This window comes from Trematomus bernacchii, unplaced genomic scaffold (assembly GCF_902827165.1).
Source record: "Trematomus bernacchii unplaced genomic scaffold, fTreBer1.1, whole genome shotgun sequence".
Classification (NCBI taxonomy): domain Eukaryota; kingdom Metazoa; phylum Chordata; class Actinopteri; order Perciformes; family Nototheniidae; genus Trematomus; species Trematomus bernacchii.
Genome location: NW_022987547.1, coordinates 8170710 through 8184830, shown reverse-complemented (window position 1 = coordinate 8184830; position 14121 = coordinate 8170710). Strand labels below are relative to the sequence as shown.

General features: G+C 41.3%; 1 protein-coding gene across 14 annotated transcripts in view; it reads left to right on the top strand.

Annotated features, from left to right (window-relative positions):
- The window catches only part of nedd4l (NEDD4 like E3 ubiquitin protein ligase), a 47728-nt gene that overhangs the window by 15454 nt on the left and 18153 nt on the right, over positions 1-14121 (top strand). For 3 of the 14 annotated variants that reach the window (XR_004555269.1, XM_034122799.1, XM_034122788.1), the window contains 10 exons: positions 4080-4115; positions 4812-4862; positions 6250-6311; positions 6638-6740; positions 7592-7746; positions 8087-8222; positions 8432-8620; positions 8723-8803; positions 11068-11130; positions 13176-13313. Coding sequence is in view for 13 of the 14 variants with exons in the window: in XM_034122799.1 (XP_033978690.1) it covers positions 4080-4115; positions 4812-4862; positions 6250-6311; positions 6638-6740; positions 7592-7746; positions 8087-8222; positions 8432-8620; positions 8723-8803; positions 11068-11130; positions 13176-13313 (1014 nt within the window). In the remaining variant the exon portion in view is untranslated. The remainder of the gene's footprint in view (positions 1-4079; positions 4116-4811; positions 4863-6249; positions 6312-6637; positions 6741-7591; positions 7747-8086; positions 8223-8431; positions 8621-8722; positions 8804-11067; positions 11131-13175; positions 13314-14121) is intronic. The other 11 variants (XM_034122800.1, XM_034122792.1, XM_034122791.1 and 8 more) reach the window with 10 other exon arrangements.

Below are 14121 nucleotides of genomic sequence, written 5' to 3'. Positions count from 1 at the left end.
CACACATCAGCCAATTCACTCAGTCATGAAAGGAAAAAGCAACAACAGGCTTATGGATGAATGGATAATTTCTCCCCATGCACTTGTTGTCTTCTGTTTCACAGAAATGTGACACTTAAGTTTGGTAATACCCTTAACTGCAGCCAGTGCTCTTTGAGAGTTGGCTGTTTCTATCTTTAGGCTGTTTCTAGTGTGGTTGTTGATTTTGAGAGCGGGAGGCGGCATGTCTTCCTTGGCTCTAGGCTGCTATGGATCCGTATCCTCGCAGCTGCTCCACAAGTGGTTAACAACTAAAGATGTCATTTATACGATCAAAAGTTGGACAAGCCTTCAGAATCTTTGATTTTTAAAAGTCCTGCTGTGTTTCTGTCTGTTCTTCCCCCATGTGTAGCTCAAACCTTGGGAGAAAAACAGATCTAAAGGTTTCACTTTTTAATTAGTGTGTCATATTACCTGACTTATCATCCACAGCATTCCTCTTAAGTACATTCTGTACCACACTTCCCTCTCATGCAGCTCTTGAGTAATACCCATTTTAATTGGTAAAATTAAATGTTCAGGATGTCGTCAAATATAACAGGATTACTAGAAGTACATAGTAGGTGTTTCTAAAACAGAAACTTAATTATTGTGCCTGCCTAACACTTATACAGTCTTGACCATTTTGTTTCCCAATGCTTTGGCTTAAGAAGAATCCTCATGGCATCTTTAATACTCAACACAAAATTATTATCTACCACAACAAGGAGATTCAATTAATACCATTGTAGTGTGCCACAGTGCCCTAGGGCCTTCACCAGGCTTTTATTACATGATAAACATCATGGTAAGCCAGTTACTGTTCTCTTGCATCCTGACCATTAACTTTAAATCCGAAATAAACTTTAGATAAAATATTTCAGTTTTTCTCATAGACTTGTGGTGGGACTGGCTTGCTAATATTGGCTGTTCTCCACTCAAGCATTTACATTCTTAATAGATGTGAAGTCTTATGTTTGACCACCATAATTGAATGCATTCCACACATCAACTTTCCCCTTTCTTTAAAGAGACTTGGTGTTGTGTTACCCCAGGGCATTCCCTTTTCTCATGCAACAAGGAAATCCTCATTTAGACCATAATGACAGGTCTTCCCCAACTGGTAGCCTAGAGTTTGTGTGCCCCCTTTTTAGAGTCGTGCATGGGATACTACGGGTGTGTGTTTTGTGTGTGTGCCAGCGAGACTAGCTGCAGACAGCTATGCCACAGTGCCATGCCCTCGTTACAGCCCTGCCTCGACGTCATTCACAAAGAGCTTTTGCAGGCCACTGGGCTGGCTATATTTACCTGAGACTGGATTCTGGATGGATGAGTGGGGGGTTCTCTTTTTATTTTGGTCCAGTATCATTGATGAGGGTTTCTAATTGCTATTTGCTGTTTGCAGGGGGTCAGCCCTGATCTTGGTTACAATGCATGGCATTGTAATTCTGTGTGTCAGCAACGAGACTGTCGAGTAGTTGAGAGAACCTTTTCTCACTTCAGTGCCAGCCTGGACCCGCTCCAGGTTTCTGTATGTCATAAACTCTGTCTGTTACCACCTCTTCATAAACATGTTCTTGGCAGCTCAGGGCAACTACAGTTAGCATTGCTAAATGTGGGCAAGATGATGTGTGCAGAGGCCAGTTTTGTTTCCATTTTTATTTCTGTTCTTAGTTCATGTGTAAGAATGGGTGGGCTATGTTGGGGCCAGTGGCCTAAAGCGGTGTGTCAAAGGTCTTTTGGCGGGGAGAAGGGTGAACCAGCGGAGTCAGCGGAGAGGCTCAGAGCTAAACAAAAGGAGTATCTATTGTTTAAAAGAAAACCCAAATCCGTTAAATTAAGCAATATGTAAACAGTGGCACAACAATGGTCACTCAACAACCATTACACTTTCACCATGGTTGGGTCGCTGCAGGGAGATTGAGTTTTCTATTTTGCTAGCTAGACATCAAAAGTGATTTAACCAACACATATTACTTAGCCTACTTGTGCTATTGATTTATGGCGCTCGGTATGGCTATTTTAGGTTACAGGAGTCTGACAAGTCTGTACATGTTACTGTATCTGCTGTGTGAGATGGGTGACGTTTATACCGAGGCGGAATGTTATGGGCAGGTTTAGGACAATACTGGGAGAATAGCAGCAAAATAGTAGAAACGAACATTTGTTTTGCTCTTAAAGCGCAGGGTCCTAGAGTGCTGCAGGAGTTAGCATTTTTGCACTTCAGGTTCCCGTCTCTCAAATCTAAAGTTAAGAGGGTTCAGTCCAAATTGGGTGGAGCACTGCAGAACTGTGGAAGTTTATTTATTCTTAAGAATGGTTGGTGAATGAGGCCCATTGTTTCTGATGGAATGTTGTTGTGAATTTCTTAAATGTCTCATTGCACTTCTTATAAAAACACAAATCCAATTGCATTCACCTCTATTGTACTGGGGTTGAGGTGGAAATCCCAGAGGAGGATATATAAAACCCCAAACATATCTGCAGACAACTACGTGAGATGTAAGTTTGATGGGAGAACTGACATATTTCAGTTTTATTCTCTTACTTTTTTGAGCTACTTTTACGATCCTTCATCCGTCTCTTTCACTCTTGGTCCCTCCTTCTGTTGGTCGTCAGCGGCTCCCTCCCTCTCTGAGTGTAACCTGGCCCTGGGAGGCAGCTGCAGGCTCAACTGTGACCCTTTGATGACTCTGCAATTATATCCCTCTGCATACACATACCCACAGCTTAAAATGCTTGTTATTGTTAAGGACAGAAAAAAACAGCCGTTTGTCCCAAGAGTACATATCCCCCATGGGATGGTGCCAATTCTACTGACTATCCCATAGGAAACACGCCACAGTGCCACTACGTTTTGAAGGATCGAGCATCATCGGTCCTTAAAGTCTTAGCTGGTTAGAGAACATCTCTGCAGCATTGAGTGTTTTTCTGAACTTTATTTATAAAACAGTACAGTAGTAAGTGATTCAAATGTAAATTGTAGGTTGTAAGTCAACTCATGTGATAGTGTAATACTATCGGACATGCGCAATGGTAATGCAAGAAGTTAATTAATTGTGTTGTTGGTTTGGGAAATGAAAGCAGATACTGGGATAACATAGCATAACATTTCCAAGAAGATATTATTTAGACTTTGTTGATATGTCACGTGTGTGAGGTGTTTGGATTTGTGTGTGTGTGTGTGTGTGAGTGAGTGAGTGTGAGAGAGTGACCTGTGTACGTGCTTGTGCATTAATTACTTTGTGTTTTTTATGTGACTTATTTGTGACCTTTCACCAAGAAAAACCAGGTCTGTTAATCAGATTGAACAAAAACACTGATTGCTGTATACCTTAATAATTAATACCAGACTAGGTTTGCTTGTTTTATCTTCATTACTTTATTTTGATATTGCAAAGCTACATTTGATGAGATTCAAGGAAGCACTAAGGACTTAATAAGTGGTTTTGAACCTTTTATTTTTTGCTGACTCAAATGTAACATGTAAACATGACATGTCATTGTCAAATCAAGACGATATGACCGATATGAACTCCATACTGAGGTTCTTTGACTGTGCTACTTTGTGCAGCCGTGAAGCTACTTTACAGATTCCAGCACATTGAAAAGCACAAGGGAGGCTGTGGCTCAGTGAATAGTGTGCTGGACTTCGAATCAGGGGATAGCAAGTTCGAGTCCCACTGCAGTCAGCATGTCGTTGTGTCCCTGGGCAAGACACTTCACCCCAAATTGCTCCTGTGGGGAATGTCCACAGTATTGAGTATGTAAGTCGCTTTGGATAAAAGCGTCTAACAAATGACATGTAATGTAATGTCCTGTATTTTATATTAAAACATAAGAAATAAATAAACTAAATGTGTGCAGCACAGCAGACGACCAGGTTGCTGTGAAATTCCCCACAATCCACTGGTGCACCGTAACTCAAACTGAGAAACAGTGCACTAATAGAAGTGCCACGCATTGTTTCAACTCAGCCTTTCCTGTCACACCAGAGACTTCAAACAAACATCATTGTTAGGTATTGCCTGTTGTCTAAATCAGTTGTGTCCCACACACAGGCTACTTCCAAGAATGGCCTTTTCCATCTCACCCAGGTAATCATAACTCCCACTGGAGGCTGCTGCTGTGTAGCCCGATCATCCGTCACACTCCCCCTTTTCCTCTCAGTCTGCATTAATTACGACGAAAAGGATGGACAAATCTACGGGCTTCTTGAATCTGAAACACAATCCTTCCCTGGTTCTCCCCTGTTGGCACCTCTATCCTTCACTCCCTCTGTCCTGCTGACTTTGCTTCAATCTGGTGGCAGTGGGTGTTGTTTTTCCTTGCTGGGCTCACGGGTTCTTCTCCTATCAAATGAAACCAAACACCTATTCATAAATGCAATCCCATACTGAGCCTTTTGCAATGAACACTTGTGGTAGAGAAAATAGAAAGCATTTTTAATACTAATACTAGAGCAAATATTGTATGACTTTTTTTTAAATCAATATGTGGTATAAAATTGCTCAAACATAATTTCACCTCCATATGAGATTCACAGATTACTACAGGTGTTCATAGAAAAGGCTAGAAGTGATTTCTGGATGGGGCTGTCCATTAAATTATATATTTTTCACTCTTTGTGACATTTAAACACAAAATGCTGCTGGACCTTCTGGTGGTTCATTGTGGTTTTCCCCCTCTCTTCCCCCTGCTGAAAATGTTGGTATTCCACAGTCACACTAATGAAAAAGATGCTCATTCTAAAATCAAGCTGCTGAAGGTGATCTCTTTGTTTCCTTTCCCAGACCAGAGATGATTTCCTGGGACAGGTTGATGTTCCTCTCAGTCATTTACCGGTGAGTTATTTGCATTTCTTTTTACGTCTGCATGCAAGTGTTTTGACTGACTGACCGTTATATCAGTGTTTTCGCATACTCGGCTGTTTCTTATCTACAATTTTGCTCTGTCTGAATAACCTCTGCCAAGGTCAGACAAAAAGTGTGCTTGTGTGTGCTTCTCTTGAGTGTGAGAAAGTGCTAGCCTCACAAGTAGTGTGTTGATGTGATGAAACAGCACACTCCTTGTTAGAAATGGAAAGCAGAATGTCTGGAATATAAACAGAGGAGGGTATCCTGCGGGCAGCCTCACAGCTAATGCAAAAGACCTACACTCATCAAATTGACTCGCTTGAAAACTGGACTTCTGTGAGATTCAAACTTCCACAATCAATAACATGCAGAGTTTAGGTTGGATGTAAGAAAAGGGCGTTAAACTCAAATCATTCTCGCCTCCTCAACTCATCTGAGACGGTGCTGTCAGACTTGATGAGGCTCTCTGGAGTTCTGTAAGCTGTGAACCTAAAATGCATTTCAGTAAAAGGTGTCCAGGTTAATTATTAATGTCCCTTTTGACTCCCATAAGCTCAGGAAAATTAGCAGAAGATAAAAGCCTTAGCTGAGTCATGTTGAGAGCTGGAAATCTTATTTTAGCCTTTAAAATAATAAACTGAGCATGAATAAGCTACTGCTATGCTTATACAGATGATGTGATCTGAGTTTTTGGTGTGTTTTTATTCGATTTATTTGAATGACTATGTGTTATAGGAAGTCTTATTCATAGTTACTGGACATTACTTTAGTCATCACTGTTCTTACCTTCAGCCATACTGAATCATCTGAAGAAATCTGGTAGCTACATTTGCCTTTTACCAGCTTGAACTTACTGAAAAAATGTCACCATACGACATGAAACTTTATGCCAGCTCGTTAACCTTACCTTGATTTATGAGTCACACAAAAGGTAGATATCATGTTGTTTCAGACTTTAAACAGCAATGTGTTTAAACAATCAATTAGATGCATTATCTACAAAGCTTGAAACCAATTCCTTATTCCTACGATTTGATGGACAGTTTGTTCCTTGGAGCTTCACCACATCTCAAATCATAATGAGGTTGTACTTTTGATATAGAAAACTGGCTGATTCGGTGGTGCTTCACAGAGCCTTTTGTGGTGAGCAGCCATTGTGGATTGGTTTGGCCCGTGGAGAGCAGTGTGAGATTTCTTTGAATAACAAAAGACCTCTCTGCTGTTCCATATGTAACAGGAGAAGCTCCCTGTTGCATAATGATCCTGGGATGGCTGTCAAATCATCACTCAAGATATTTTTAAACCTGTCGAACATGTGTATTTGCTTGTGTGTTCAATTGATTAGTGTCAACAAATGCCTCCTCTTCATTTGCAGACAGAGGACCCTGCCATGGAGCGGCCCTACACGTTTAAAGACTTCCTGTTGCGGCCCAGAAGGTCAGTTTCTGCTGGACGTGACTAACGGGATGTGAAATTGGATACCAGTAACGTAACTTCTTTAATTAAATTGTGTCCGAGTCTTCGCCCCTAAGCAATTTGAGTTGACATTGACAGATTATTACACTGACTGATGTCGCCAGAAAGCAGTAAGTTCATGTGACGGTCAGTTGAGCACTGAAGGTGAAAGAGCAGCTGGTGCTAATAGGCAGTTTGGAAACTCCCCTGCATTTCTCAACTTTAGCCAAATAAGGGCTCTGAGGGTGCAGACCACCTGGTTTTTATGTGCTTCTTTTAAGAGGGTGCATTTCTTCTTATCCTTCTAGTCACAAGTCCAGGGTGAAGGGTTATCTGCGTCTGAAGATGGCCTATCTGCCCAAAGTTGGAGGACCTGAGGAAGAGCCTGGAGACATGAGGGAGGAGGCTGAGGTAAGGACTTGGCTACTCATGGTTTTCATTTTAACATCTGACTTAGCATTACCTAAGGCATGCTTTTCACTCTCTTTTTCAAAATAACATGAAGCCAAACCAGAATCTAGTTTTATTTCTTCCTTCTACTCAAAGAAAACACACATCTAAGCCTAAAAATGAAAGTGAGACTTTGACCAATAGAACTGTGTTTTTTGCTTAGGGTGAGAGGAGAAAGGATGGCTCGTCTTTTTATTATTCTCTTTAAGAATTTGGACATTAGCTTGCTGCCAGAATCTGGTGAAAGTCTTATCCAGGTCAGGGTATGGAAAACCCATTTACAATACTGCCTGTTATTTAGAGAAATAAGAGCTTCTCCTCTTTTACTTTGTGTGTTCAAGTGTGGATTTCTTGTGGAAGAGTGCTAGACATTTTCAGACGGTGAAAGGCTTCAAAGATATTTTTGCAGAAAACGTCTTGTCTTTCTGTACCTCCACAATTTATTACAACAGCTCAGTATTTATCATGGTTTCTACTTGCGTATCCTCAAAATGTAAATACTTGTCGTGCTATGTCACTGGACATTAGCGCAGTCTTAGATCTTGTGGTCAAGGAGATATTGGCAGACAGTTTGTCAAACCGAAAACAACCATCTTTATATTCTAACAATTACTTTTTAAACCACAACACAGCAACACGTTCTAACCAGCTACAAGTGAATCCATCATCCTTTCCATGCTTGAGTCCCCTCTTAAATCAGAAGTTCATGAGTGTCTGACAAGCTGTCAGCTCACTGGGATATCTGTGACCGCGGTTTAGCAGTGAGTTACTCATCCGGCCTCGTGTCAAACGGTCTGAACTTTCTCTTTCAGGGATGGGATGAGTCCGCTGACTCGGGCTCCCAGCGACCCCAGCAGCTGCTCCCTCCGCTGCCCCCCGGCTGGGAGGAGAAGGTGGACAACCTTGGACGCACCTACTACGTCAACCACAACAACCGCAGTACACAGTGGAAACGGCCCTCAAACATGTACGACTGGTTTATCTCCTTTTCTTGTTGTTGTAGAAAATATTCCTGCTTTGGTTATACGAGGAAATCTTAGTTTTGCACAACATATAAATTCACATATGTGTTCACTTTATTACAAAAATATATATATCCATTTTCTGTACGAATGAATCTCTGGGTTTGGGTTATTTAAGGTAATTTTACTGTAATACTACCTCATCTATTTAAAGCTTCTTCTGTTTTCATTTACATGGCAGCAATAATGCCGTAATCACATTTTCAGGGCAAGTTTCTTAGCATTCATTTTGTGACTTCCTACAGTAGCACTTTCTTGTGTATGAAACGACTTCTTCTCCTTCAGGGATGTGATTTCAGAGACCGAGAGTGATAATCAGCAGCGGCAGATCCATCAGGAAGCACATCGTGTTTTCCGTTCGAGGCGCCACATCAGTGAAGACCTAGAGAACGAGCACATGGAGCCCAGAGACTTAGACAATGTGAGAGAGGAATATACACACACACACACACACACACACACACACACACACACACACACACACACACACACACACACACACACACACACACACACACACACACACACGCGCACGCATCATACACATACTGAGCCTCAGCTGTCTCCAGTGATAAGGTCACCAAAATGTTATTATTGTTTCATGTCCACGTCTCGTTGTTAACCCCCTAGTCCTGGGAGCTCATCACGGAGGAGGATCCGAGCGACAGCCAGGCCCAGCCGCTGCCCGGCCCCTCCAACATCTTGCCCCCGCAACTACCGTCGACACCCGTCACCCAGGACTTCTCTGAAGATTTAAATCTGAGGCTGACGCTCACTCCCGAAACCAACGGCGAATTGCCGGGGCCCAGCTCTGCTCTGGTGAGACTGCAATTTCCTGTAATAAAAACCTCAATCACTCCACATTTAAATGACTTAATGGTGTAAGTGTTTTATTTTATTTTCCTGCTTTCTTTTTTATAGCAGAACCAGCTGTCAAACAGACTCCGGTCCTCGAGTATGACGGATGGTGTCAGTGAACAGGCCCAGGCTGCTCCTCTTATGGTACATATTTCTAAACCCCCACCTTTTTTCTCCATCTTCTTGACTCCCTCCCTTTTCTTGGCATGTTGCAGTGCTGTTGGTGTAGCACACTCGAAATCACCTCCTTTGCTCCTCTTTGCATTTAAAAATGTCCACTTTCGCACTAGCCTCGTATTGTGCTTCCTCCTCACCTTTCCTTCCCGCTCTCTATGCTTCTTCGATTTGACTGTTTCTTCCTTTTCTTCTCACCTCTGTAGGATTACCACACCTCTTCCTCCCACTATTACTCGCTGCTCTTTGTGATTCACTCGCAGCAGTGTTTTTGTGTGTTCTATGAATGTTGGTGTTACAGCTGTTTGCCAGCAGAATGACCATTCCAGCAGAAATCATTCCCAAGTAAAATTAGGGACAGCACCACATCAGATGAAACAATCCGCAGAGAGTCCTGAGTCATAGCATCAGTGGGGTTTCAGCTCGAGAAAACTGTCACACGATCTGAGTCAGATGTTTGTCACAGGGCTGAGTCACAGCAGTGAGCTTGGCATTGTCAAGCCAAGGAAAAGTACAGGTGCTGATGTCAGCCTTTCCCATGAATGATTAGTCTAGTACTGGAAGACACGAGGCTCGTCAAGAAATATAATCATCATGTGTTATTGCCAGGACAAAGGGAAGGTCAGTTACAGTTCCACAATTCCTAATGATATTAGGTGTGTGTGTGTGTAGGTGGACGGGTGCTGTTTGTACAGCCTAATGATTATGACATTGTCCATGGATAAAGGTAGCCTCCACCTGTGGCAACAAGTTAGTTATCATCAGAGGAATAGGGTGGTATTATTTCATATTTTTTCGTTCTCATAAAAAGACCAAAACCAACAGAATGTTAATCTGTCATTCAATTATTTCTTATTGACCTACATCTGTCTATGGCACATATCATCAAACCCATTGGTTCCTATTGAAGATAGACAAATCATAAATATGTAGTTTCATGAAAAAAGGCCAAGTTATCTCCTCAAAAAAGCTGGCATATGTAGTTTTTATGACACTCAAACAAGAGTGAATAGTGTTTTTGCTAAGGACTATTTTCAGTCATGGATAAATACACATTGAGTGCTGTTGCGAGTATTAACAGAAGCAGTTTAGTGTATTGGGGATTGTCTCATAATGAACTACACTGTCTGTGTTCATGGTCATGAATGAACATTGGCTAATTGATGATGTTGTTTCTTAAATAGTTTTAGTACAACACAGGTCCACAACACAATCAAATATGCTTCTGTATGTCAAGCTTTTGCTTCAGACACAATATATGTTAGTATTTTCAATTAAATATTGGTTTTGGTCTTCAGATTTGTTGACAATGATACAAATATTGAATATTGCCAAAGTTATTATTTGATTGGAGGCTGAGTTTTGCCTTTATAAGTCACAATGGCTAATATACAGATCTGAGCATGTATGTCCACATTGAGGTCATTCTTTACTGAAGTTAAACGGCTGTGTTTTGTTATTGGGATGGTAGTGATATTACCTAGTAGTGAAAATCAGGTTGTTAAATGTCTTCCATGTTGTGTAGTTTAGAAAATGTCACATACAGTGTGTTTGTCAAGCAATGCTGGTTGAGCTATATTGAAAATGTCTTTTTACTAATCTCTTTGATTGTTTGGAAGAAACTGCATTTTATATATTTGTCTCCCTTTGCATCTGATCATTTCTTACACTTTTTCTGAGATTCAAACACTTTTTGGTGCCCATTCGTTGAACTTCAGCCCAGCAATTCCCTTTCGCTGCTCTAAAGTGTTCAGGACACGGAGCTAGATTCTCTCTGTGGTGTTACTGTAGCTTGAATCATTTTTCTCTTGTGTTGAGATTAAAGATGCTGCACTGGCTGGGGATTAAATATAGTGTGCAGGGAAATTAATCGTTTTTTCTTTATATCAAAGCTGATTGACTTTACAAAAGTTACACTGCAAAAAGTTGTCCTCACCTTGCTATTTTGTGTCATCATGTCAGCCAATCACAACTCGAGGTCACTTACATATTAATTGTGATCCACCCTGCTCCCCATTAACCTCACAGCTCATTTGCTTCATGGATGAATCCCCCCCCCCCTTTCTGTCACTCCTCACCTCCTTTGAGAATCAACTCCCCCCCTTTCTGGAATAAGCACTTACTCACTTCACTGCTGCACAAACACTCCCCCCTTTCCCATAACTCCTCCTACCCTGGCATTGAAAACATACCATACTGTGAACTAAAGACCATCTTCCCCTGTCATCTACCAGCAGCAGGGCTCCCAGACCAGAAGAACGAGAGCTCAAACAGTCTCAGGTGGTGAAGAGTCCATGGTAATATCAGTTTAAATAAAGTTTAAACCTAATCAGTCGTACACCTCTTAGTCCCCAGTCACCACCCAGGTCCCTGTCTAGTGAGTCACTTTGAGAAATTCCTGCACTTGGGTGGAAAGCCACATATTGACTGTCACTACTATGTTATCCAAGAAGGCAATTTTTCTTTTTTAATTCTCATGAATGATCAGGGTCTGTACAAAGTCTTAAAGGTTTAGAACATTCGCAATTTTAACCGTTTCAATGTTTTCAAGGTTTCGAATATGCTTACATTTGAATATTCTCTACAAAAAAGCTTGATTTTCAACATAGTCACACTACTGGAGCAGGACTAGACAAGCATTGAGTAATCATAGAACAATAAAAGTGAATACGAACATCTAGTAAAATAAACAACATGACAAAACACATTGATTACTGTATGTATAAAGGGATTCTGTAAACCTTTTTTATATTTATAGACAATTTAAACATCACAATTAAAGGTAGGTTAGGTAAGTTTGAGAAACCGGCTCGAGATCGCTAGAATTTGAAATAACACAACCGGAGAAAATCTGCCACTTCCTTACAGAGCCCCTCCTCCAACACACACGAACGCGCACATGACCAATGAGGGCACGAGATAAGTTTGTGCACAGATGGAAGGCTGACAGGCAGGTAGGCCATCCAGTTATTTTAGCCGGGCCGGCTCAGATGATTGGTCGTACTTTTTACAGTACTACGGCTTCCACAGATGACATTTTTTAATGTATTTTTTGTCAAAGCACTTAAGATATTCATTGCTATCGGGATGTTAAGAGCATTCCATGGAATATAACAAAAAGTGTATCTCGAGCCGGTTTCTCAAACTTACCTACCCTACCTTTAAGTCTTTAAGAAATGTGTGGTTTACCTTGCTTAAAAAGTACTTGAAATTGTCACTTAAAAAGTTGTATCAACCCTCTAATATGACACCATTTCAGAAATGGACAGAAGAAGCCATCTATGGTTGAATTAATCTGTCTTTATATAATTCGCTTATTGGTGATGTAGTGACGTGCTAAAGTGCTTATTTAGTTCTGCAGTTGTCACTTAGATACAGTAATATCTGTGTGTGCACATGTGTTGTCCCCTGATGTAGCAACCTGCTACTCAATATTGAGTAAGGCCTCTGATCAAAAATGTGACAAAAAGGGATATCAAGGTTTTGTTTGTCTCTGTTTTGGCAGACCGGGGACTGCTCTGATCAGAGAGTGATTTGTGTTCACTTTAAATATTGATAATATATGTCCCTGAAACATTGATAACACGGTTGAACACCACATAATCTGAAACAACTTATTTTTCACAAGCTGCTTGATCGAAATATGGGAGGTCCCAGTTAAAAACTATTAAGATTATATGAATACAAGTGTCACTTTAGAAGGCTACAGCTGAGGTGAAATTATGCATTTAAGAGAAGATGTATCACTCTCTTGGATTGGTTGTAACTACAGTAACTCACACTTCTACTAACGGGTTTAAAACCTCTAACTCTGTAAACCTCGCATCCCATCGTCAAGTGTCTCAACTCAATTCATATTTTACATTTACACAACCCAAGATTACATAGATCCCTGGTGAAGGTAAGCAAGCTGCAACAATAGCAAGCTGTGGTGGACAAGCACAGTAGAGTACTTTAAAGTTCAAGATTTTGATCAGCTGATACCCATACATTAAAAAAGGTCCTGGTCCGGCTCGGGACAACTCTGGTGTCCTGTGTTTAAGGGTGCTATCTTCGTTAATGTTGTATTTGTCTATTTCAGTCATCTTTATACTACAAATGGTTAGTAGTTCACTCATTAAAGGGATAATGATTTATTTATTTTAGTACCACACAGGTTCACATTGTATCCAGTCATCATCTCTTGTTGTTTTTCCTAAATTGTGTCTTTGCTGCGCAGCTGAAATGGGGAATATCACTTAAAGCTCTTGTGATTTTACCATTTTATCCCTCCACATCTCCACACACATACCAGCCTGTACTGATGAATTGTCTCTGCTTTGCTCTCTCTACACCCGGCCAGTCTCCCTCATCGACTGCTTACGCCTTGACCACCCCCGGCCTGCCCCCTGGATGGGAGGAGAGGAAGGACGGCAAAGGAAGAACTTATTTCGTCAACCATAACAACCGCAACACTACGTGGACTAGGCCCATTGTGCAGGTACAGCAGGTCTGAAGGCTGAGCTGGACTCTATGCATGGGACTGGGCCTTTCCTAGGCCCCTGTCATGGCCTGTGTGTCGGACCTCTTCCTCTTTTCCCCCTGTGTTTCTCCTCTGTGTAGCCATAAAGAAAGCTGGAAAGAGACACAACTCTGCAGCCTCAGTCTCCTTTTCTGTCGTTCTCTCTGCCCGGTTTCCTCTTCTGCAACTTTATTGTATGTCTTCCTCCTCCTGTCTAGCATTTTGTGTGCTACTCTGGATGAAGTGCAGCTTTGTAGTGGTCACCTCTGGCATGGGACTGCAACCACTTCTTTTCCCATTTCTTCCCTGTTTTTCCACTCGTCTTCCCCCTGTCTTTCTGTCTGCAAATGTAGCAGCTCCACAGACTGCTTCATGGGACTGGGTGTATGTTTATTGCCTCTCCTCTTTGAAATCCCTCCTCTCATCTCTGCTTTTATCAGAACACCGCTGATGATATTATACATCTGTTGTCTTTCATCACATGGTCTTCTCATTCTCTGATTTTCATCTGTTTGTGTTATTACTCCGAAGGAGAGGATACTGCCACTGGTTTATTTTACAAAGATGACTTTGTTTTTGGTATAAAGTCATGGCCCACTGTACCAGCCACTTGGGTTAGGGTTTTAGGTGACACTTTGGAATTACATTGTGTTACTAAATGCATCTTCTTAATCACAATAGTTAAAGAGGTCCTATTTTGCTTTTTGGGGTTTTCCATTTATTGCAATGTGTTATATAGGGTTTTTGTGCCTGTAAATGGTCTGTAAAGGCTAAAATCTCAAAGTTC